General features: G+C 57.5%; 1 protein-coding gene across 3 annotated transcripts in view; it reads left to right on the top strand.

The window, feature by feature from the left end:
• Nucleotides 1-23,826, top strand: part of ABCA2 (ATP binding cassette subfamily A member 2) — a 118,236-nt gene that overhangs the window by 76,850 nt on the left and 17,560 nt on the right. For 2 of the 3 annotated variants that reach the window (XM_032780148.2, XM_075060485.1), the window contains 17 exons: nt 1,217-1,407; nt 3,069-3,219; nt 4,081-4,285; nt 4,627-4,791; nt 5,706-5,886; nt 6,521-6,733; nt 7,332-7,528; nt 9,257-9,439; nt 11,138-11,322; nt 12,461-12,581; nt 13,770-14,060; nt 17,221-17,439; nt 17,821-17,923; nt 18,616-18,944; nt 20,880-21,093; nt 22,904-23,009; nt 23,612-23,723. In XM_032780148.2, the coding sequence (XP_032636039.1) occupies nt 1,217-1,407; nt 3,069-3,219; nt 4,081-4,285; nt 4,627-4,791; nt 5,706-5,886; nt 6,521-6,733; nt 7,332-7,528; nt 9,257-9,439; nt 11,138-11,322; nt 12,461-12,581; nt 13,770-14,060; nt 17,221-17,439; nt 17,821-17,923; nt 18,616-18,944; nt 20,880-21,093; nt 22,904-23,009; nt 23,612-23,723 (3,166 nt within the window). The remainder of the gene's footprint in view (nt 1-1,216; nt 1,408-3,068; nt 3,220-4,080; nt 4,286-4,626; nt 4,792-5,705; nt 5,887-6,520; nt 6,734-7,331; nt 7,529-9,256; nt 9,440-11,137; nt 11,323-12,460; nt 12,582-13,769; nt 14,061-17,220; nt 17,440-17,820; nt 17,924-18,615; nt 18,945-20,879; nt 21,094-22,903; nt 23,010-23,611; nt 23,724-23,826) is intronic. The other variant, XM_075060484.1, reaches the window with a different exon arrangement.

Genomic DNA, 23,826 nt, shown 5'->3' on the forward strand with positions numbered 1-23,826 from the left:
CTCCAGAGACCGGCCAGTGGAAAATAAGAGCCACCCCAGCCACACCTCTAGTGCCGCCGTCCCAGAATGGGCCGCTGGGCCCCTTGCTGTGACCCCCTGACAGCCTCTGAGCTTTGGGGGTCACAGACGGGAGCTGCATGTTCCGGTCTCCTGCGCTGCTTCTCTCCCCTGCTACCTGCCTGTGTTTTAAGAAGAAGCGGGACCAGACTCTAATGCTGGAAGTTGAGAGCGACCAGCTGCACAGACCAGCCGGAGCCGCGGAACGTACTCTTGAGCTAGGATCTTTCTCTTTAAGGTGCATAGGGAGACGGAGGAATAAGATGCTTGTGAATCAGAGTTTAAGGCCAGAAGGAACCACCAGATGGTCTAGTCTGACCTCCTGTGTAACACAGACCACCGACCCCACCCAGCATCCGCACCTCAAACCCAACTGCAGAATGAGACTCCGGGTGGGCTAAGCTGTTGTGTGCCAACTCCAGGCAGAGAACCAGAGGGACCCAGGCGCACGAATGCCTGAGGTCCCTGCAGTGACAGAAAACTGGCTAACTGAGATATACCCAGATGCTCCTAGCCAGCAAACTGCCCCCTCACACACACATGCTGCACCCCCATCTCAAGGCCACTGCCCAGCCACTCTGACCCGAGGGAGAACTCAGTGATCATGTAGTGACCACAAAGAGAGACTGGGTTATCCAAGCTCTGCATATCTGGCCTGGCTGTGTCCTGCCTCCTTTACTTGCTGTGTTTCATGGCAGTTAATCAAAAGGGGCTCGTGTTTCTGGAGCCCTTGTTTCCAGAGTGCCGTGAACTCTGGGAACCAGGCCCCTTTCAGGAGCCTCCACTTGCAGCCTGGGTGTCACTGGCCACTGGTGGAAATCTCGGCCTGAGGGAATTTGCTTGTTGAGTAGATGCAACGCCTTTAAGAGACACCTTAGCAGCACAATCCTGGCCTCAGATTACTACAAGGCAAGTAACAAATAGGGAAATGAAGGAATGATCCCCCAGCTCCCGCCTTCCCACAGGTTCCCCTTGCCCACACACCCACCAGGGCATTGGGTGCAGAGCTGCTCCCTTTGAACCTGGCCCGTACTGAGATGCCTTGTCCTTGCTCCTCTGCGTCCCATGAGGACGCCTGCTGGCAGGGCAGGGACTGTCCCGTGGAACCAGTCCTAGTGGGACCATGTGCTCTGATGGCGCGTGGCACTGTCTCTTGCAGGTGATGAAGATGATGGGCCTGAACAATGCAGTCCACTGGGTGGCCTGGTTCATCACTGGCTTTGTCCAGCTCTCCATCTCTGTCACCGCGCTCACCGCCATCCTGAAATACGGCAAGGTCCTGATGCACAGCGACGTCTTCATCATCTGGCTCTTCCTGGCCATCTACGCCGTGGCCACCATCATGTTCTGGTGAGCCCTGGGGCGGGGCAGAAGTGTAACACAGGAGTGATGGCAGGGGCCTAGAGGCTAGGAACGAGTCAAGCAGCCAGAGGGGCAAGGGACCAGAGCAACGAAGCCTCTAGGCATGCACTCCCTGGGGCATGGCTGCTGTCTCTGAGCCTGGGGAGATCCAGAGGGGCTGGGGTAGCGGAGTTAATTTGTTACCCTGGGGTCTGGATTCCGTTTTTGTCCAATGTGTGATTTCACAGTTTCTAGCAAAGCCACAATGCTGGGGCCATAAGCGTGGGACCATGAACTCCCAGAGACGGGGAGCCATGGATGTACTCGGGGTCACTCCAGTGCTGCTCGCACTGGACCCCTCGATTGGGGGAGGCAAGAGTGGGTCATTGAGCTAAAGCCCCAGCCTGAGCCCTGGGCACTGCCTGTTTCTGCGCCACCAGCAGCAGGATTAAAGATGGTTACGAGCAACAGGTGGCAGATGCTTTTCCCACCCACCCCAGTACAGGCTGGGATCGTCTCGCAGCTAAAGGCCAGATAGTCCCCTGATGCTGGTGTAACTCCCTGGGCTTCCATGGAGCTCCTCCTGATTTACACCAGCATCATTAGAGGAGAATCCAGTTTGTGGACAATGCCACGAGCTCAAACCTCTGAGTCGCCGGCTGATTCGAGCACTGCGGAGTGATTGGTGTACAGGGGGAGGGAGAATGACTGGCGGTGAGAAGCCTGCCCTGTCGGGCTCTCGCAAGACGCGGGTGTCTGCAGGGATCAGCTGGCTCGTGGGCGGGTGGGAGTTATTTACGGTGCTGAGGATCGCAGGAAAGCAGGTTCTCCCATCAGTTGGTGGCAGGTGTCGTCCCCTTCCATGTTCAGTTAGGAGGAACCAGAAAGTCGTTGTGGTGCAGCCGCTGTGGCTATAAAGGGCAGTGGGGAATCTATGCACCTGTGTGGTGACACAGCAACACACCCCTGCCCTGGTCATCCTTCCCGGGGGGTGCTTGGTCCGGTCAGAGCTGGTTCTGCTGCATGCCCTCTGCTCTGTTCTGAGGGGTGTTTGCGTCCTGGAGGTTTTAGGAAGGGGAGCCAGCAATGGGCCCCGAGGAAGCAGGGTCAGTACTGAGTTCCAGTTCCACTGTCTGACATGACAGCCTGTGGGCCAGTCCAGCCCCTCCTTGGAGGCCCTGATCCTTCAGGCAGGGGGGTGGCTCATTGGCAGGCTCAGCAGAGGGGCCAAGGACTGAAAGATGAGTGGGGACTGAATTCCCCAGGTGCCCCCCAGCAGGGTGAGGCTCACCAGCAGGGCAGGGTGAAGGAAACCTGCTGGGCCGCTCTGTGCTTGGCCTCTTGGGTAGCAAGCATTGGGTTTCTGTCCCCAGGCTGCCAAGGAAATAGCCAGGTCTGCCCCCCAGAACTCTGGCAGGGCGGGGGGGTCCCCATCCTCTGATGGAGTTTGACAGAGTGTGGGAGGTGGGCATGCCTCTTTTTCTCCAAGGTGAGTGATGAAGTGGGGGGGCTGTGTGAGCCTTTTTCTCTGAGGGGAGAGGTGGGGCTGGAGGGGGCCTAACACCCTCTCTCTCTGGGGCTCAGGGTCATGCCCCCCCCAGAGCAGGGACTGGGGGGGCATGACCCCCTTTCCCTCTGCAGCGGAGGATATCACACTGTCTGCCCCACAGTTTCCTGGTGTCCGTGCTCTATTCTAAGGCCAAGCTGGCCTCAGCCTGTGGGGGAATCATCTACTTCCTGAGCTATGTCCCCTACATGTATGTCGCCATCCGGGAGGAAGTGGCCCACGACAAGATCACGGCCTTCGAGAAGTGCATCGCTGTGAGTCCTGGGGCCCGGCCTGGTGTGGCTCCCTGCAGGCCCTGGGCATGGCTGGGAATGGGGCTTCCCAGCTCTGCTTCCTCCATCACCAGCCTGCCCCCAAGTCCCATTGCCCTCCTCGCTGCCAGGATGGGCGGGGCATGCTCCTTGCCCAGCATGCAAACAGGAGGGAGACACCCCCCCCCCACAACCTCCCGGCCATGCCTCCAGCCCCAGTCACTGGAGGAGTCAGGCCGCCTGTGACCAGAGAACTGCCTGCTGCAGCTACAGGGACCAAGGAGCCTTCAGCAGGACAGAGCTGGAGAAATCAACATTTCCAGCTTAACATCCCTCTGCATAGCCAGAGCCTGGCTGGGCCAGGGGCTCGAAGAGGGAGGGGTCCTGAAGGCTCTGCTGCCCTGGGGAGTGGGGATAAGGAGTCTCTTCCCCTCCAGGAGGGTGGGATCCCTGCAGAGGAGTGTGCCAACTCATATGAGCCACACACTGCGTCCTCTCCAGGGCCTTGCAGGCTGGTGGGAGCGTGGCACTGCCCAGCTGCACCCTGTGATGGAGCTGGGCAGGGCAGGAGCTGGCCCCTTGTGACGAGCTCATGCCCCAGTGTGAATCTTGATCTTAGAGCCGCTGCACCAGGGCTCCTGCAGGAGGCAGCGGTGCCCCCTTCCATCCACTATCCACACCCCCAATGGCCTTTTTCCCTTTGCTGCATCCAGACCCTCCATGGATTCCCACCCTCCCTGCCAATGGCTTTCATCCCCCTCCGCCTGTCCGTACCCCTGATGGCCCCGAGCACCTGGCTAGGGGATTGCTGCCCAGGGCTTTAGGGGAGCAGCTTTTGGGCTAACTTCCCTCTCCCCCGCTCAGTCTCTCATGTCGACCACGGCCTTTGGGCTGGGCTCCAAATACTTTGCGCTGTACGAGGTGGCTGGCGTGGGCATCCAGTGGCACACCTTCAGCCAGTCGCCAGTGGAAGGCGACGACTTCAACCTGCTGCTCTCCATGATGATGCTGATCGTGGATGCCGTGGTCTACGGTGTGCTGACATGGTATATCGAGGCCGTGCACCCAGGTACGGGCCAGGACCGCCTCCTGCAGCCCAAGGGGGGCAGGTGTAGGGTGGCACTGACCTGACTGGGATGGAAGGAGAACCGGTCAACAGCCTCCCCATGCATGACTGTGAATGCAGGGGGTGGGGGCAGGTCAGCATCTGGCCATGTTCATGAACCGGGGGGTTGGGGGTATAACCACCCAGTGATCTGCCCCAGGGCTCTGTATGTTGTCTCTTCCAGGGCACTGCACATACCACCCCCATTGGCCCCCACTTCGTGGGGGGAGGCCCACACCTCTCGGTCACACCATGGACCTCCTGCACGAACTCCAGAACCATTGCTGATCTCCCTTCCTTTGCAGGCATGTACGGGCTCCCTCGGCCCTGGTACTTCCCCTTCCAGAAATCCTACTGGCTCGGGAACGGGCGGGTCGAAACCTGGGAGTGGACCTGGCCCTGGTCTAGAACCACCCGCCTCAGCATCATGGAGGAGGATCAGGCCTGCGCCATGGAGAACAGGCGGCTGGGTAAGAGCGCCCGCAGGCTGGGCAGTGCAGAGACAGTGGGGAACGGGTTGGGATCCAGGGGACCTGGCTGCTGTTCTTGGCTCAGTCCCACTCCCTGTGGCACCCAGCCAGTCACGCCACCTCTCTTGGGTGGGGATGGGGATCAGGCTTGTCAAAACAGGTGTGTTCCGAACTCGGGTTAGCCTAGCAGTGACTTCCCAGTCCCCAGGCTTTCTGCTCGGCTGAGCAGCGAGTTACAGCCTGGCGCTGAGCTCACGCTGCTAACCCGCTTAGAAACGCCCTTCGATTCACAGAGGAGATGGACCCTGTGTTGCCATTTCCCCAAAGCGAGGGCCATAATACGGGCCAGCCTCGTGGAGCTAGTATGGGGCCAAATCCATCCCTGTCCCCCAGCTCCTTGAGAGCCTCTGGTAGAAGGTGCCAGAGGAGGAAGTGAAATTATGGCAGAGCGGGCATGGAAGAGGGCAAGAGGGGGAAGGGCAGCTTCTCGGCAAGACACAAAGCGAGGGCCAGATCCTCCGCTCGTGGCGATCAGCGTGGTGCAGTGGGTTCACCCGAGCAATGCTGATGTGTGCCAGCTGGGGCTTATTGGGCAGGGCCTAGGGGGTCCATCATCCTGGGCACTGCACAAACCTGGAATAGGGGGCAGCCCCTGCCCCGAAGAGCTGCCAGGCTAGCTAGGCAAGGAGTGGGGCAAGGCAAAGCTGGCCCACGGCAGGACCCTGTCCCATTTGTTTATCGTTTTGGGAGGGGATTCGGGACCATCACGGCATATCCTGGGTGGCCTCACTACCCATCTCCCCAGGGCGCATAACCCTGTTCAGTGCTGGGTGGCGGCCGGTCCCCTGGCTCGCAGCACACGCTGACGAAGACACCCCAGGCCCCTGCCCACCACCTCCCTGCTCTCGTTGCAGAGGAGACGCGTGGCATAGAGGAGGAGCCGAACCACCTGCCGCTCGTCGTGTGCGTGGACAAGCTCACTAAGGTCTACAAGACGGACAAGAAGCTGGCACTGAACAAGCTGAACCTGAACCTCTATGAGAACCAAGTGGTGTCCTTCCTGGGGCACAATGGGGCAGGCAAGACCACCACCATGTGAGTCGTGAGCTGGGGAGCCCTGCTGTGGGCGGTGACATGGAGAAATCAGGGCAGGGGCAGCCATGGGATGAGGGTGGGTGGGTCTCACCACCTCTGACACTGGGAGAGCTGCACGATTGCTGTCACAGTGGGGTTAGCCTGGGTTCCCAGGCTCTGTCCTCACCAATATCTTTGTGCCACGCAGTGCCCCCCAGCTCTGCAGTGCTGCCAGTTCTCGGCAGTGTTGGAGTTCGTTCAGCAGGCACGCGGCAGTGCCCAGGGTCCGTGACCTGATCTGGGTGGGAGGAGGTGCTGAGGCCTTACCAGGGTGGGTTTGAAGGAGGAGGGCGTGTGCTTAGGGCAGGGTGGGAGGCTCATGTGGGAAGGGAGTGTGGGGGGAGGCGGGGAGGTAATGGGGTTGTGAAGGCCCCGCAAGGTGGAGCTGTAACAAGCTGATGCACACACTGGCTGGCCCTGGATATGCTGGGCCCTCCTCTGGCATCCGTTGGCCTCGGGCAGCATGGCAGTGCTGTTCCACAGGGCGGAGCTGCCTAAGGGCCCTTCCCGGAGCGGCACGCCATGGAGCTGTGCTAGGCAATCGCCGTGTTTCCAGGCAGGGAGAAGAGCCGTTGCTGCCCTGTTTCTTTCCCAGGTCCATCCTGACTGGCCTCTTCCCCCCAACTTCGGGCTCTGCTACCATCTACGGCCATGACATCCGGACAGAGATGGACGAGATCCGGAAGAACCTGGGCATGTGTCCCCAGCACAATGTGCTCTTCGACAAGCTGACGGTGGAGGAGCACCTCTGGTTCTACTCGCAGCTTAAGAGCATGGCGGAGGAGGAGATCCGCAAGGAGATGGACAAGTAGGGACCAGCCCCGGCCAAAGACTCCTCCCTAGGTGATAAACAGCCATCACTGTCTTGGCATGAACCATTTTGCGCGAGCAGGTCTAGTGGACTTTGACCAGAGCCCCAGTGCTCTGTGGCATTGGCCCCGGAGTCCATCCCTTAGTGCAGAATTGGGCAAAGATTTTCAGAAGTAGCTAGTGATTGTGAGGGCCCCACTTAAGACACCTTAAAGGGCTTGATTTTTCAGATGGTGGGTGCGTAGCACTTTCTGAAAGCCAGGCCCCTTTAAGGAGTCTCAAGTTGGGCACCCAAAATCCCCAGCCACTATTGAAACGCTTAGCCATGGGCGACGAAAGCTAAGCTTTCGTTTTAAAAGTGTGTTTTTTAACCCTTGTGGTTGCAGAGAAAACCTTCCAGCTGAGTGTACTCAGTGTATCTGAGTCTGCAAAGAGCCTGAAATAGTAGCTCGGGAAGGTGTGAACTGCCCCATTCGTCTTAGTGGGCTGTTAACTCAGAGATCTGCTCCTTCAGCAGTGTGCTTGCATCTGCCCAGCCTGGCTCACGCAGCCTGCGTGTGACTAGTCTGTAACAGCTATGTCGGATTTGTCCCCAGGATGATTGAAGACCTGGAGCTGTCCAACAAGCGGCACTCCCTGGTGCAGACTCTGTCAGGAGGGATGAAGAGGAAGCTGTCGGTGGCCATCGCCTTTGTGGGGGGATCGCGGGCTGTTATCTTGGATGAGCCCACTGCTGGCGTTGACCCATATGCACGTAGGGCGATTTGGGATCTGATCCTCAAATACAAACCTGGTGAGCAATCCAAAGCATGGCAGTGGCTCTGATCCCTGTCCAAGTCCATTCCGTGCAGTGTGAGACTCCACACCAGGATTCCCCTGCCACTGCCCTGGGTGATGAATCTTGGTTAACAAGGGCACTCTAAGAGTTGCTCCTGGGGGAATTCTGTGCCGCCAAATAAAAAATTCTGCAATAAAAAATTAAAAGTTCTTAGCACAATATTTTAAAATTCTGCAAAATTCTGCATATTTTATTTGTCAAAATAACACAATGTATTTACACCAGTTTAAATTATTTTTGGTCATTTATTTCAAAATACCTGTCAGCAAGTATGTCTGTAACAACACAAGCAACAAAAAAGATTCAAGAAATGTTTTTTGACAAATAGATTCCTTACTAGGCATATTTATACAGAACTCTTGAGTAATAATTCATTTAAACTACAGTACAGGACCATATTTCCTGCACCCTCAGAAGCACTGCAAAGGCCGTGTGGAGTCAGGGTAATGGAGATGCTGAGGGAGAGGGAAGTAAATTGCTGGGAAGGAACCTGGGTGTGAACTTGGAGGGTTGTTGGGTGTGGGTTGAGCAAAGTATGGAACAGTTTTGGGGGGTGGGTGGGGAGGGATTGTTAGGGAGCTTCCCCCAGGCAGACCCTGGCTGACCCCTAGCTTTTCCCATTCAGTCAGGAACATCTGCCCCGTCCCTATGTGTTCTTGTACTCCCTGTGCGTGTGTCCCTCCATCCCTACTCAGACACCCCCTCCCCCAATCCCCATGTGGCCCTGCACCCACTTCCCCCTACCCCATATGTCTCTGTTCCCCCCACCCAGCCACCCCTCTGTCTCTATATAGCCTTGCATCCCTCCCCCATCACCATGTGGCCCTGCACCTCCCTCCCCCCATGGCCCTGTGCCTCAACTCCCATTCAGCCCCTGCCCCAGACTGTCCTCACCCAGTAGCCCTTATGAGCCCCTGTCTGACCCTCCCAGCACCCCACAGTGTCTGTCTCCCCATAGCACCTCTCTCCTAACCTGGCCTGCTGTGAAGAAGGCAGGCTCTTTCTCTTCCCTTCCCTTGCAGGCGTGGAGCTGCTGCTTTGTTCTATCACCACAGCGCTCTCTGGTGAGCAAAAGGCAGAACTGCAGCTTTTTTTCTGTGCCAAAAATTAAAAATAGGCAGGGCTCATTAATTATGCATGCACACAGTAGTGCAGAATTCCCCCAGGAGTAACTCTAGTGAGTAACAGGAGCATTGCCCCAACCTGACCATGTGCCTGGAGGGAGAAGGAAAGCTGGATTTTAGGGAATGGACTCTGACTATAACTGACCACCAAATAAGAATCCTTGTTTGAACCAGCTGAGATAGGCCCAGCAATGAGTGGTTGTAGCACAGGACTTGGAGTCAGGACTTCTGGGTTCTATTTCTGCCTCTGCACGCTCTCGCTGGGAGACCTGAGGCAAATCCCTCCCGTCTTGCTTTGTGCCTCAGTTTCCCCAGCTGTACCACAGGGATAGTAAGACTGCCCCACCTGTCTTGGCCAAACACTCTGAGTCCCGTGGATGCAATAGCTCTGTGAGGCACGTTCCCTGAAGCCCTGACTGCTTGGTAGAGAACATGTTGTTGTCTTCTGGCAGCAGGTGCTGCGTGTGTTGCTTGGGTGTCCCTGGGGGCTGACCCGCAGTGCGTTCCCCACTCACCCCTCCCTGACACTCTTCCCCTGCGCTTGTCCTTGGCCTGGCAGGAAGGACCATCCTGCTCTCCACACATCACATGGACGAGGCCGACCTGCTCGGGGATCGCATCGCCATCATCTCCCATGGCAAACTCAAGTGCTGCGGCTCCCCACTCTTCCTCAAGAGCACCTACGGGGATGGCTACAAGCTGACGGTGGTGAAGAAGCAGTCAGACTCCAGGAATGGCACAGGTCAGTCACCGGGCATGCCGCACCCACGCTAAGGGGTCTGTCCCCCCAGGCCACCTTGGGAAATGTAGACAGGATCAGACCTGCTGGCTGAGCTAGTAGCTCTCAGGAGGGCTGGCCGGAAGACAACATTCCTATTTCGCGAAAAATGGCCGGGCTTTGCAATTTGTGTTTGCTCCGGTTTGGGATGATACCAAGAACTTTCAACTTCTTTTTGAAAACACCCAAGAGTGAGACACCCCAGTACAGCCTGTAGCCCTGTGCCTAGGACTCTCGCCTGGGATGTGCCTGATTCACAGCAAGTGCTGGGACCTGGGGCTCCCACGTCCTGTGGGAGTGCTCAGAACATAAGCACGGCCATATTGGGTCAGACCAAAGGTGCATCTACCCCAGGATCCTGTCTTCCGACAGTGCCCAATGTCAGGTGCTTGTTCTCTGTGTAAGCAGAGGGCTCTTACCTCCAGCATCGCATAATCTTCTGCTAGCACCTCTGGGGAAAGGAAAAGTAGTCCCCCTCATTCCCATGCACAGGAAGCATGGGGCTCTGTGAGGCGAATCTCCGAGGGCTATTGCTTTTCTGATGCTATTACAATCCCATTGCAGTGGGAGATTGCGAGGTCCTTAGAGATCCTACGGTAACACTGATTGACGGTCCTAGGCCATTTCTTGAAGCAGTCAGGGTTTCCATCTCGGGGCAGGAGAAACTGACTACTACTGAACAAAGCAATTTCATGTGTGCATGGTGCTTTGAGATCAGTGGAGTGCTCCCGCCTTCTCTGCCCCCAGAATGCCTTCCGAGCTGGCCTGTCTTTGCTTTGTAGCCAGGAGGAGGAAGGCCCTGGTTCTTCCTGCCTGTCGGCATCTTGGGCTTTCCATTTTCCTGTGAAAATGGAGGGGACGACTACTCCTCAGTGGCTTTGATTTTGAGCTGCAAACCTAATATTCCATGTGGGAGAAGAAAAAAGTTTCAAAGGCAAATTTCCCCCCAGCCCTGCCCAAAACAAAAAGCCCATGAAATGACCAACCAGCCCAGAGAGGAAGGTCAAATGCTGGCAAACTCAGGCACCTGAACAAAAGTGGCAGTTGTAGCTCCCACGAGAGCCAGTGCAACCTGGGGCTAATCCCTCTCTCTCCAGGCCCGTATACCCTTGTGCCAGACTGCAGATTGAGGAGCTTTTGTTCAACACAGTTCGCACCTGCTCCCTGGGCGCTGCATGGCTCAGGGGCTCAGGGTAACGTGCTGCATGGAGCCCTTCACCTCCAGGGGGTGGTTTCAGTCCAGCCCAGGCTGTTAGCAATGGAAGGTTGTTACTGTTGGGTATCCGGTGAGAAATATGTTCTGTGATCTCACTTCTCCCTGGTGGATGGGGGTCTGGGTACGATTGCACCCGTAGGAGCCAGCACCGTTGCTGGGAGTGTCGGCAGAGAGGCCAATGGGCGGTGGAGGCTAAATTCCCTTCTCAGGCCAGGGCAGTTCCTCCAGGGCTGGGGAGCGTGGGGGCAGTTTGCTTGGTGCATGCAGGGCTGGGCTCCCAGCTGTGAATCCAGCAGGAAAGTCACTGAAAAAAAGCAGAGTTTAAAATAAAACAAAAAAGCAGCATCAGCTTTTGGGACCTGGAAAGAAGAATGCAAGGACTCCGAGGCCAGGCAGAGCTGGGTGTGTGAAGTGACCCGTCCTTCTCTGCTCCCTCCCTGTGTTAGACTCGGGGCAGACGCACAGCCCTCCTTCCCACTCCTCCACCAGCCCCTGCTCCGAGCCCCGCGTCACCCAGTTCATCAAGAAGTATGTGGCCTCCTGCCTGCTGATCTCCAACACCAACACGGAGCTCTCCTACATCCTGCCCAGTGAGGCCGTCAAGAAGGGCTGCTTCGAGAGGCTCTTTCAGGTACCGGCCTTTCGAGAGGCCAGTTACCGAGCGGGGAGGGAAAGCTGCTCAGTGGGTGCTGACGCAGAGCAGGGGGGCGCCGCAGGGGCAGAGGTGGGGGATCGCTGGGCGCTCGCTGGTTGGTTGGCGAGGGGGTGCAGGAGCTAGGCTGAGTGCTTGCTGGTTGGTGGGGGGGTGCAGGAGCTGGGCTGAGCGCATGCTGGTTGGGGGGCGGGAGGGCCCTGCGGGACCGGGGCTGGGTGCTCACTGGGTTGGTAGGCGGGAGGGCACCTGTGGGGGTAGCACTGAATTATTTGTTTATGCTGGGATTTGCCAAGGAGCCCAAGGGATTTGGCTGTCTCATTCCCTTAGGCTCATTTGCAGATCCAGCCCCGAGCGTGTCCCTTGCGCTTGCACAGGGGCATCGCCCAGCGTCATCGTCTCTTGTGATAGTCTGTCCCGCATGCCGCAATTCTCCTAGCTCCCCCTACCCTCGCTTACTGCTGGGCTCCCTAGCTTGTGCTAAGCCTGCAATGCTACCCCCGGCGTCCCCCAGCCCAGCAGCACAGAGGGGCCTGGGTCGCTGGGACAAGAACACCCCTCTCCTTTTTCCACCAGCCGAAAGTGCTGCTCCTTTCAGACTCTGGTTGCTCAGGATGGGGTTATGGGCTCTCTGCTTTCGCAGCGCTAGCCACCCCGTGGGCACTGCGTTTGCTCCAGCACTGCGTTCCGGCGGAGGTGGGTGGTGAGAGGGAGGACGCGGGGGATGCTCGCGATGGGTCTGCAGATCAACCCAGGAGCCTGGTTTCCAGCAGGTATAAGCTCGGGCAGAATGTGGTACCAGTGCCTCTCTGTGCCCGATCCACAGAGGCCAGGAGTCCAGGACAGCCGAGGCTCAAGCTGTAGCAGCTCATGGTTTTTGCTCTGGAGGTTCCTGGTTCATGTGTCAGCGCTCACAGGCAGCCATCAGGCCCCTTGCCTTTTGTCGTTCACCCGGCCTGGCCGCCTGGGGATGGGGGAGTTCCAGAGGTCCCTGTGCTGCAGGGAGTGCTGGGCGGGCGGGCAGGCATGTGGGCTGATTACTGCTTAGCCGGGAGCTTCTGGGATGGCTCTTTGCTGTGGTCTCCCTCCGCCCCTCACCCTTGTTCCTTGTTTGCAGCACCTGGAGCAGAGGCTGGGGGAGCTGGAGCTGACCAGCTTCGGGCTGATGGACACTACGCTGGAGGAGGTCTTCCTCAAGGTGTCGGAGGAGGACCTCTCCCTGGAGAACAGCGATGTTGGTAAGGGGTGTGTGTGTCAGTGCCTCGGTATCCTGGCTCGTGGAGAGTTGGGGTTGCCCTGGGTCAGCGGCCTTACATAAACAAACTGAGTTCACTATCCAGGGCTGGCTCCAGGCACCAGCTCAGTAAGCAGCTGCTTGGGGCGGGCAATGGTGAGGAACAGCACGTCAGGGTCTTCAGCGGCAATTCGGCGGTGGGTCCCTCAGTCCCTCTTGGAGCGAAGAACCAGCCGCTGAATTGCCGCTGAAGACAAGACAAGCGGCAGTGGTAGAGCTGCAGATCGCGATCACGGCTTTTTTTTTTTTCCCCTCTGCTTGGGGCGGCAAGAACCCTGGAGCCGGCCCTGTTGCTACCTCGCCCTGTTGAGCATTGATCCATTGCTGGCAGTCTCTGCTCAGGGGAAGCCTAGAGAGGTGAATGCATAGAGCTGGGCAGGGCAGGGCTGGACTAAGGAGTGGAAGTTTTAGGGCAGAGCTGGGGGGTGGGGGTGGGGTAGAGGAGGTGCTTTTGTTACATTGCTAGCACCAAGCCAGCCACAGCAAAGACCCCAGGGTCATGTTAATGCAGCTGTGACAGGCACTTAGACTGTTGATTTTTAATACCTGTATCATAGCTGCAACCCTTGCTCCTGTCTGCTCTGCATGGGCCTGAAAGTAGGAGAGTGCCCTTGGCCTGAAGGCAGGGGCACCATCCCAAAAGTAGCATGGAATGATACATCCTGATTGCTTACCACGCTCCACCCTAGCAGTGGCCGCATTTTGTCCTGTGGTTTGTAGTTTCAGCCTGAGGTTTGTAAAGCACTTTGGGATCCTGGGGGATGAAAGGCCTGATGTTAGTGTGAAATATCATTGGGGTTCATCCCTATTAGCCAGGGCCAGGGTCTGCCCTGGCCAGCACTGAGAGGGGAGCTGGGGTACTCACTGCACCAGGGCACTCTCTGAAGTGCTAAGGTGGATCCTGCTATGCTCAGGTTGCAGGGTATTAAGGAAGAGCCCCGTTCCCACCCCCACCCACCCCCAGTACGCCCAGGCCCTCAGTATCTGGGTGGCTAGCTAAGGCGTTCCAGCCAGTCCCAGCTGGTGAGTTCTTGCTGGAGAGTGAGTGCAACGCCCTAGTAGGGCTGCTCCCCGGGGACGTTCCCCTTGTACCTGTGCCGCACAAACCCCACCAGCTCCCTTCGCCTTCCAGACATGAAGGAGTCCAAGAAAGACTCGCTGCAGCCGCTGGCTCCCCAGATGGGCCTGAAGCCCGAGGCCAACGGGGAGCCCCTTCCTGACACGGAGGCACCCGAGAAGCCGGAGGTGGAGCTCAGCAACCTGATGGCCTGCTCCAACCTGGCCCAGTCACAGGCGTCTCTGCGCTCGGCTTCCTCTGTGGGCTCCGTGCGGGGCGATGAAGGTGGGGCTTATTCGGAGTTCTATGGGGATTACTCTCCGTTGTTTGATAATCTGCAGGACCCTGATAACGTCAGTCTGCAAGGTTTGTAATGTGCTGCATGACAGGCCTTGAATTTGGTAGCAAGGGTGGGGGGTCGCTGTATCCTGGTTCTTGTCTCAGCATTCCCAGGGGTGGGGGATGTGTGGGGCCTGGCACCGGCTCTGACCAGACCTTTCCATCCTGCCAGGGCTGGGCTGAGCACCTTTCTCCTCCCCCAAGAGGGACCTGTTTGAACACTCACGCTCCATGCACTGCGCGGTCCTTTCTCGAGCCTGTTCATCCTGGGACCCCCTGGTACAATGGAAAAATAGGCCTGAAGAAAGGGAGGAGGCGAGGGCAGCCCCCTGAAACTTGGTTGGGAGCCCCTGGACGGGGAAGCCATGAGTTCAGGGAGTTCTGGCAGGATTTCAGCAGAGAGCTCCGGGGTTTCTCTCGGGTGGGTAGTGGGTACCGCGAGGGGGTCTGTTTGATTGCGTACACAGCTCTAGAATCTAGCAGTGTCCTTTGCTGCACCTGAACGCATCCCTTTGACGAAGTGCCTTTGGGTCATGGGTGGCGCTGGCCAAATTCTTCATTGCAAACTCCGCCCCTTTTCATTCACAAGTGAGCGGGAAATTGTCAAAAAAAATTTGAATTTTGAGCAACAAATTGGGAACCAAAATACTTTGATTCTCAAATTGTGCTGCAGTGCCTCCTCGGAGTTGTAGTTCAGGTTCCTCATGGTCCCATAAGCCAGACTCCCTGTCTGGGCTGTATCTCCAATGACGCAGTAATAGGATGAAATTTAATAGTGAAAAGTGCAAGGTCATGCATTTAGGGATTAATAACAAGAATTTTAGTTATAAATTGGGGACACATCAGTTGGAAGTAACAGAGGAGGAGTAGGACCTCAGAGTACTGGTTGATCACAGGATGACTATGGCAATTAATTTGGCAATTGATCTTTGATTATCAGCAGGTAAATATGCCTGATGATCTGTGATGGGATGTTAGATGGGGTGAGATATGAGTTACTACAGAGAATTCTTTCCTAAGGTGCTGGCTGGTGAGTCTTGCCCACATGCTCAGGGTTTAACTGATCGCCATATTTGGGGTCGGGAAGGAATTTTCCTCCAGGGAAGAATGGCAGAGGCCCTGGAGGTTTTTCACCTTCCTCTGCAGCATGGGGCACGGGTCACTTGCTGGAGTATTTTTTGCAGCTTGAGGTCTTCAAACCACGATTTGAGGACTTTAAGTAACTCAGACATAGGTTAGGGGTTTGTTACAGGAGTGGGTGGGTGAGATTCTGTGGCCTGCATTGTGCAGGAGGTCAGACTAGATGATCATAATGGTCCCTTCTGACCTTACAGTCTGAGTCTTTGAGTCTCCCTAAAAGGCAGTGCATCATGGGAGATGAGGTCTGGCTGAGGAGCCTGGCCTGTAGAAAAAAACTGGAGTATGAGGCGTAAGAACATAAGAGCTGCCGCACTGGGTCAGACCATGGGCCATCTTGCCCAGTATCCTGTCTCCAACATACCAAAGCTTCAGGGGGAGGGTAGAGAACATGGCAATTTTGGAGGAATCCACTTATCTTCCCTTCCTGGCTTCTGGCAATCAGATGTTCAGGGTCACGCTGAGCATGAGGGTGCATCCCAAACCATCTTGACTAATAGCCATTGATGGACCTATCCTCCAGGAACTTACCCAGTTCTATTGTGAACCCACTTATATTTTTGGGCTTCACACTATCCCATGCCAATGACTTCCACAGGTTAATTGTACCTTGTGTGATAAAGTCCTTCCTCTTATTTATATTAAAACTGCTGCCTGTTAATTTCCTCTGGTGACCCCCAATTTTTATGTTGTGGCGCCTGAACTACCCATCAGGTATTTCACAATCGACACGTTTCAGTTTTCGGGTGGAAAGCAGGCACTTTTCACCCCCCAAAATTGTTCTATCAAAAACCCAATTTTCCATCAAAAAACAGTTGTGGCCCTACATCTCTCCCAGTCCCTCTTTCTTCCCCTGCTGGCATCTGTCGGGTGTGTCTCCCTGAGGGAGGCCTTCATGGGAGGGGCCTGACTTCTCCTCACCTCCCAGATGGAGCAGGAGACTGGGGTCTCCGTGGCCTGCTGGGGGAAGCACCAAGGTAGGTGGGCACTGACATGTGGCACGGGAGCTGTGACATGGTGTTAGCAGGATTTTGACTCTGATGGGTCAGGACTCCCTTCGAAGGATCTGTCTCAGGTTGCTCGATCTCCATATAGCCAACAAAATGAGCCTTACTTGGTTACAAAAACAACGCGATGGAACCAAGAGCAAAGAATCCCCTTCACCCCCCAACAAAAACAGAGCAGCCAACATGCCTTAAGACCAAAATCCTTTCCCCTGGCCTAAGCCCTCCTACCTCTAGACTTGGAGGTGAGCTTGGGAGGGGTCTCTGAGCTGACGTCCCCAAGGCTGCAGTGCTGGTACAAAGGTGTCACCTCCCCCTGCTCTATGGGTTTCTTATGGGGGACCTAGTGCGAGGGGGTTGTTTAATGGTTTGAGCAGGTGACCTGGGGGTTGTGGCCCTGAGCTCTGTCCCTGGCTCCCTCACTGCCAGCCTGTGTGACCTGAGGCTGGCGCTATGTAGGGTTGCTGCACAGGAAGGTTGCTTACAGTGTCCACGGGGTTGTGAAATACCCTCTCCTGTCTCCTGCCCGGGCTCCTCTCTGTTTACGGGGGTGCTGCTCTCCTCCCTACCCTGCGTGTCTCTGTTGGGTTGGGGGAAACATTCAGGTACGTACAAGTGTTAGTTGTATTAACTCACTGAAACTGCCAGGGCAGCACCTGGCATAAGGGTTATGTGAGTTTAGAAAACCGTGTCTGACACCAACTCCCCATCGCCAGCCTGCCGAGACCTGCATCTAGGGGTTTGCATTTCCCGACTTAACTCTGTAGCTGCAGCTCTTCAGAGATCAGCCTGGCCCTGGGGAGGGGAGCCTGTCAGATACGGGGACTGGCGTCCCGCCTCCTCTCCCCGCGCACCCCCCTCCCGGGGTGAGCCCCATGCTGCCTGACAGGGTCATGCGGAGGGCCCATGTCCTATGTCACTGGTTGCACGAGCTGATTCCTGAGGAGGAGGAGGTGGGGGCTGGGAAAGGAGCTTGACGGCCTCTGAGAGAGCCTGACCCGCTCCGTGTCTCTCTTCCCACTCCCCGGCGCTCTCCCTTGCTCCAGACCAAGAGGCTGACGCCGAGACTGCGGACCAGCCCATGGGGGGACAGGGGAGCTTTAAGCTGGAGGGCTCCTGGCTCAAGCTGCGCCAGTTCCACGGACTGATCGTCAAACGCTTCCACTGTGCCAAGCGCAACACCAAGGCCCTTTTCTCGCAGATCCTGCTGCCCGCCTTCTTCGTCTGCGTGGCCATGACGGTGGCGCTCTCTGTGCCCGAAATAGGTGTGTGCAGGCGCTGGACCCGACTGGGGGAGGGGTGATAGCGCCTTCCTCTCCCCCATACCCGGCTTCTGTGTCGCCTCTTGCTCCCCTTCGGACACTGGCCTCTCTGTCTGCCTCCTGGCAGAGCAGCATGTGCATTGCATGTGTCCCCACATCTCTGGCTCCAGGCTGCCCGACAGCTACCTGGGTGTGAGTGGGGAGTGGGATGAGGGACTGACTAGCTTGAAGTCACCCCAGTGAACCTGGAATGTGGGGGAGTGCCGCCGGGTCTGCCCTGGGCCTGTCACTGGGGCCCAGGGCTGGCCTTCCAGCCCAGAGTAGGGAGGGGATGAGACCCACCACCCCCAGGGAGGTTGCTCAGCATCCCCCTTTTCTCCCCAGGTGACCTGCCTCCTCTGATCCTCTCGCCATCCCAGTATCACAACTACACCCAGCCCAAAGGCAACTTCATCCCCTATGCCAACGAGGAGCGGCGCGAATACCGGTGAGAGGCCTGGGACTGCCCGGGGAGCAGCATCCTAGGCCCTTGTCCTATTCCCCACGCCCACAGGAAAGGCGGGGTTCAACCACACTGCTGCAGGGTGCCCCGCAGTGACTGTGCTTGGCAGGGGAGGCCGGATGCTTCTTGCAGTGCAGGGTCATTGCTCTGAATCTGGCACTGATCATCCCTCAATCTCTTTATCCGCCACACAGTACCACGCCGGGCCTGCCCTGGAGGGTGCCCGGCTAGCAGTGAGGGTACAGTCCTCCGCAGGGCCCTCCTACAGACTACTGGCCATGTGGCACCTACAGAGAGCAGTTCTGTGGGGTGCCCAGCTGTTGGCCGTTGCGGCCTGTCTGTGGCTACCAGCCTGGGCCGGATTTGAGTCAGTGACTTGCCAGTGAAAGGCCCTCTAGTCCCTCCCCTGTGCCGTCCAGCCCCCTTCAGCCTCCAAGCCAGAGAGCAGGTTACATGACCCCAGCTCGGCAGGCACTGCAGTGGGAGGACTCGGCACCGGCCAAGCCCTGTGAGGAGCAGAGCCCCTGAAGCCAGTATCCAGGAATATCACGTTAGGAGGCTGGCCTGCAAGCAAGAGGGTTTCTCAGGTCCGTCCTAAGGAGCATGGCTAACCCAGAGGAGCCATGGGAGCATCCCCTGCTCGCTAAACCCTTCTCACCCGCCGTCCCTCTCCACAGCATAAAGCTGTCGCCCGACGCCAGCCCCCAGCAGCTCGTCAACACCTTCCACCTGCCCTCCGGGGTGGGGGCCACCTGTGTGCTGAAGACAGCCTTCAATAGCACCCTGGACCAGCTGGTGCAGACCCTGAACCTCAACAGCAATGAGTCCAAGATGCTGGCGGCCAAGTACTTTGATGCCATGTGCGTCGATTCCTTCACCCAGGGCCTGCCGCTCTCCAACTTCGTGCCACCGCCCCCATCCCCGGCCCCCTCCGACTACCCCATCTCCCTGGATGACGATATGGTGCACGCCTGGAACTCCACCATGTACCTCTCCACTGTCAAAGGTAACGTCTGGCCTGGCAGGAGTCTGGGGGAATAGGGACCTCCAGCCAAGCAACATGTTCCCTACCCAGCCAAGGCAGTGGTGGGGGAATTAGAACCCAGGTCTCTGGCATTGCTGTGGGACCCACATTGCAGCACATTTTGCTTCAGCCAGTGGAGGCTTGTCTGGGACTTTCCCATAATGCCTTTCAGGGAAGGGCAGAGCTTTACGGGGCACACAGGGTTTAGGAACATGGGAATTGCCAGACTGGGTGAGACCCGAGGTCTGTCTAGTCCAAAATCCTGGCTTTGATGGTGGCTGGAACCAGCTGTTCAGAGTGTAAGAACCCCACCGTAGCAGATGTGGGATAGTCTGTGCCCCTCATCATCTCTAATTGAGATCAGCTCAGACCCTGAAGTATGATGTTCAATACCCCCTCCGAAGTATTTGTTAGAGTAACTCAGAACTTTGGATATTCTTGCTGTCTGTATAAGCACCTGATTCCTTTTAAAATCTTGTTACATTCTTGGCCTTAGTGACTTCCTGTGGCAGTGAGTTCCACAGGCTACATGTGTATTGTGTGAAAAAGTCTTTCCTTGTATTGGTTTTGAATTTGCGACCTTTCAATTCTATTGAACAACCCCTTGTCCTTAGGCAGTGAGGCAGAGATAACAGAAGCTCTGGATCTCCCTTCTCTAGACCAGTGGTTTTCAAACTTTCTGGGGACCCAGCTGAAGAAAATGACCCCGTGGAGCCCGTGACTCAATGGAGCTGGGGATGAGGGGTTTGATGTGTGAGAGGGGGTCAGAGCTCTGGGCTGGGGGTGCAGGCTCTGGGGTAGGGCTGGGGATGAGAGGTTTGGGATGCAGGAAGGAGCCCTGGGTTTGTGGGGGCTTGGGGCAGGGGATTGGGGCGCAGGTTTACCTCAGGCAGCTCCTGGTCAGTGGCACAGTGAGGGTGCTAAGGCAGGCTTCCTGCCTGTCCTGGCACCGTGGACTGCAGTGCCCTGGAAGTGGCCAGCAGCAGGTCTGGCTCTTAGGTCAGGCACTGTGCCCCCATCCCCTCTGCCTAGGAGCCGGACCTGCTGCTGGCTGCTTCCAGGGCGCAGTGCGGTGTCAGAATAGGAGGCATTAGCCTGCCTTAGCTGGGCAGCACCACTGACGGGACTTTCAATGGCCCGGTTGGTGGTGCTGGGCAGAGCCGCCGTGACCCGCAGTTTGAAAACCACTGCTCCAGACCATTCGTTATTTGATCTGCTTGTATCGTGTCTCCTCTTGTTCGTCTCCTTTCTAAGGTAAGAGTCCCAGGTGTTTCAATCTCTCATATGCTCCTAGTCATTCTCCTTCCCTGCTCTGAACACCCCTGTGGTTCTGTTGCAACTGGAAGTGATTTTAAGAGGATGAACGATGATGGCACCTCAAAGGACAGAGATTCAGCCTCAGTGAGCCCTTGGGAGCTCATCGCTGTCTGAATTCCAGCGCTGGGGGGGTCGCAGGAACGCGTGTCTGTGTGTCAGGGTACGGATCGCTGCGCTGGTAGCCATACCTCAGCTAGCTCTAATCTGGCCAGCTCAGTCCTGGAGCAGCGAAGCTGCAGCAGCCTGGGCCTCAGCACAGGCCGGACAAGCCCGCCCGGATCCCTGGCTGATTCCTCAGACTTCTTCTCTCTCCTGAGTCCTGTGCTGCCCTGGCTCCGCTGCTCTGATGCCTGACTTAGTCAGACTGAAGCAAACTCCGGTGTGTCTGCTTGAGCTGTAGGCGCATCCTGTGATTGCCATACAGCCAAAATCCTCATTCGCTCCTTCCCTTCCTCCTGCCACAGGTGCTTCCCCCTCTCCCCATGGCTGTCACAGTAGGACAGTGCTGCAGGGTGCCCTGCCCCTCACCCGGATGCACAGAGTGGGTGCTCTGCAGAACGAGCGTGCCAGAGGGTCGCCTTTCTCCTCTTGTCTCCTCAGACACAGTCACTTTGGCCCCGTCCCTGCCCCACATCATCCACGAGCCCATCAAATGCACCTGCTCCATGCAGGGGACGGGCTTCTCCTGTCCCAGCGGCGTGGGAGGCCACCCGCCCCAGATGAAGGTGGTGACAGGGGACATCCTGGCAGACATCACAGGGCGCAACGTCTCGGAGTATATGCTGTACACGTCGGACCGCTTCCGGCTGCACAGGTTAGGGGGCGCTTCTGCTCCTCTGCATTGGGGGGAGTGTCCCAGGTGGGGTCCGAGGGAGGCAGGGCTAAGGCAGATTGCCAGCAGCAGGCCAGAAGGGAAGCTGTGATCACTGCTCCAGTAGCCATACCTGAGCTAGCTGTAATCTAGTCAGCTTGGATCCTGGAGAAGTGAAGAGGCAGCACTTGGAGGGACTAGGGGGAGAGCTAGACCTTACACATAGGGTTGCCAGTCTTCCAGGATTGTCCTGGAGTCTCCAGGAATTAAAGATAAATCTTTAATTAAAGTTTGTCATGTGATGAAACCTCCAGGATATTCCAACCAAAACTGGCAACCCTACATACACGGCAGAGAGGGAGCGGGTCAGGGGCTGAGCTGACCCCATTGGGGTCCAATCAGACAATCACTGGTTGATTTTTTTATTTATTTATTTATTTATTTTTAATTCTGCATCACAGCCAGGAATTTCAAAGCTGGCTGGTGACTCTGGGTGCTCCCCTTTGTGGGGCCCAGCTTAGGACATGTGGTAGGGGGCTGATCTGCAGAGGGGGTTGCCCAGCATTCTCTGAAAGTCCATCTCCAGAGGCTCTGCCTTTCCTGTTTGGTAGAGTTGTCCCTGGAATGTGCTTCAGCAGCCACTCGCTAAGCCTGTCTCACGGCTGGCTAACTAGGGGCACAGAGAGAGCCCAAGGCTGGGAAAGTGCTGGCCCTCGGGAGGAGGGCAGTAGCATCTGACCATCCTCCCCCCTCCCTCAGGGCTGTCTGAGTCCTCTGAGATTTCCCTCGGGGCGGGGGCTGTGGAAAGGAGGAGCCCTGCAGTGGCTACAGCTGTGCTGTGCAGGGACCTGTTGACCCTCAGACTCTTGGGTGGAGTTGGCTCCTGCTCTGAAGCCTAGGCAGACCCGCTAGGTAACGCTAGTCCCAATGCCCTGCTGCTGACAACACCAGGCCTCGGTTTCCAGCCCCAGTCGCCCCCCTGTTCTCGGCTCACCCCTGGAATGGAGGACAGAGAAAGGCCCCTGGGTGCTCAGTGGCAATCTCTGGCCAAGCAGGGAGCAGTGTGGCCTGGCTTTGAAGGGAGCAGGGGGTGCATCGGCTGTGACACCGGGCCGCGAGGGTGAAGCAGCGGGCTCTCAGGGATTGGGTTGCAGCGGGTGGCTGGGAGTAGCTCGCAGGTCAGAAGTGGTGTCTAGGGGCTCCGGCCGGGGTTTGTTGTCCTGCCCTCGCTCAGGTTCTCCCCAGGAGCAGCGCCAGGGTTTTTAGCGCCCTAGGCGCAGGGCCGGCTTGCCGGTCCCGCGGCTCCGGTGGACCTCCCGCAGGCGTTCCTGCAGACGGTCCGCTGGTCCTGCAGCTCCGATGGACCTCCCGCAGGCGTTCCTGTGGAGGGTCTGCTGGTCCCGCGGCTCCGGTGGACCTCCCGCAGGCGTTCCTGCAGACGGTCCACTGGTCCTGCAGCTCCGATGGACCTCCCGCAGGCGTTCCTGTGGAGGGTCCGCTGGTCCTGCGGCTCCGGTGGACCTGCTGCAGGCGTGCCTGCGGATGCCCCAGCGGAGCCACGGGACCAGCGGACCCTCCGCAGGCATGCCTGCGGGACGTCCACCAGAGCAGTCTGCCGCCCTCCCAAATCCTGGTGCCCTAGGCGACCGCCTAGGTCGCATAAATGGAAGCACTGGCCCTGGTTCCCCCCTTGGAGCCCAGCATTTCAGGGGCGGCTCAGGTGCCGTTCTTCCAGCTGCTCGTCTTTCCTCTGCATTGCCTGGACTGAAAGAAGGTGGCCCCAGCCTTTCATTTGCTTCCCCTTCTGCTCTAGGTATGGAGCGATCACCGTTGGCAACGTCCAGAAATCCATCCCAGCATCCTTTGGCGCCCAGGCCCCACCCATGGTGCGGAAGATCGCAGTCAGGAGAACAGCCCAGGTAGGGGGTGCTCTGAGAACTGGGAAAGGTTCTGTTCCCGTGTCAGCCCCATCCCGCTGAGTCCCCCACAAAGACCCACCCTCCTTCCAGAGTCCCGCCGAAGGGGTCCCAGAGCAAGAGGGATGTACATGCTTCCCAGCATGCTCTTGGGAAGGGGAAAAAGGTCAGATCTTGTTCCAGGGCCCCTCTCAAGCAAGCTTGTTTGCTGGAGGACAAGTGTCCGTCCCCCCCACCCCCGCCAGCGATCACCCCATGGAAGCTTCACATGCTGCAGCCCCTCCTGTGGGGTGAGCAGAGGCCAGAGGTCTCTCCAGTGCCCCTCGGCAACACTCGATAACTTGCTTTTATTTGGAGGTGGAGTTACATGGGCCATGGACTAGAGAGAGCAGCTTTTGGGAGGAAGGGGCTGACCCCAGTGGGCCCCACATAGGGACTCTGTGTCCATGTGCCAGGCATTGCAGGATGGATCTGGTGCCAGCGCTCACACGCTGCCAACTGCCCCAGCCGCTCCGCTTCCCCAGGCCTCCCTCAACCCCTCCTTGAGCAGGGTGCCCTGCTGGAGCTCCCAGAGCTGAGTATGTGTCTCTGCTCTGCTCTTCCAGGTCTTCTACAACAACAAAGGCTACCACAGTATGCCCACCTACCTGAACGTGCTGAACAAAGCCATCCTGCGGGCCAACCTGCCCAAGAGCAGAGGGAACCCCGCCGCCTACGGTGAGCTGGCCAAGCCAGTCTGGGGTCTCCGACCAGACGAGCAATAACGAGAATCGATGAGCTAACCCCCCCCCCTCTGGCTCTGGTGTAGAATCCAACCACA

This window comes from Chelonoidis abingdonii, chromosome 24 (assembly GCF_003597395.2).
Source record: "Chelonoidis abingdonii isolate Lonesome George chromosome 24, CheloAbing_2.0, whole genome shotgun sequence".
Lineage (NCBI taxonomy): Eukaryota > Metazoa > Chordata > Testudines > Testudinidae > Chelonoidis > Chelonoidis abingdonii.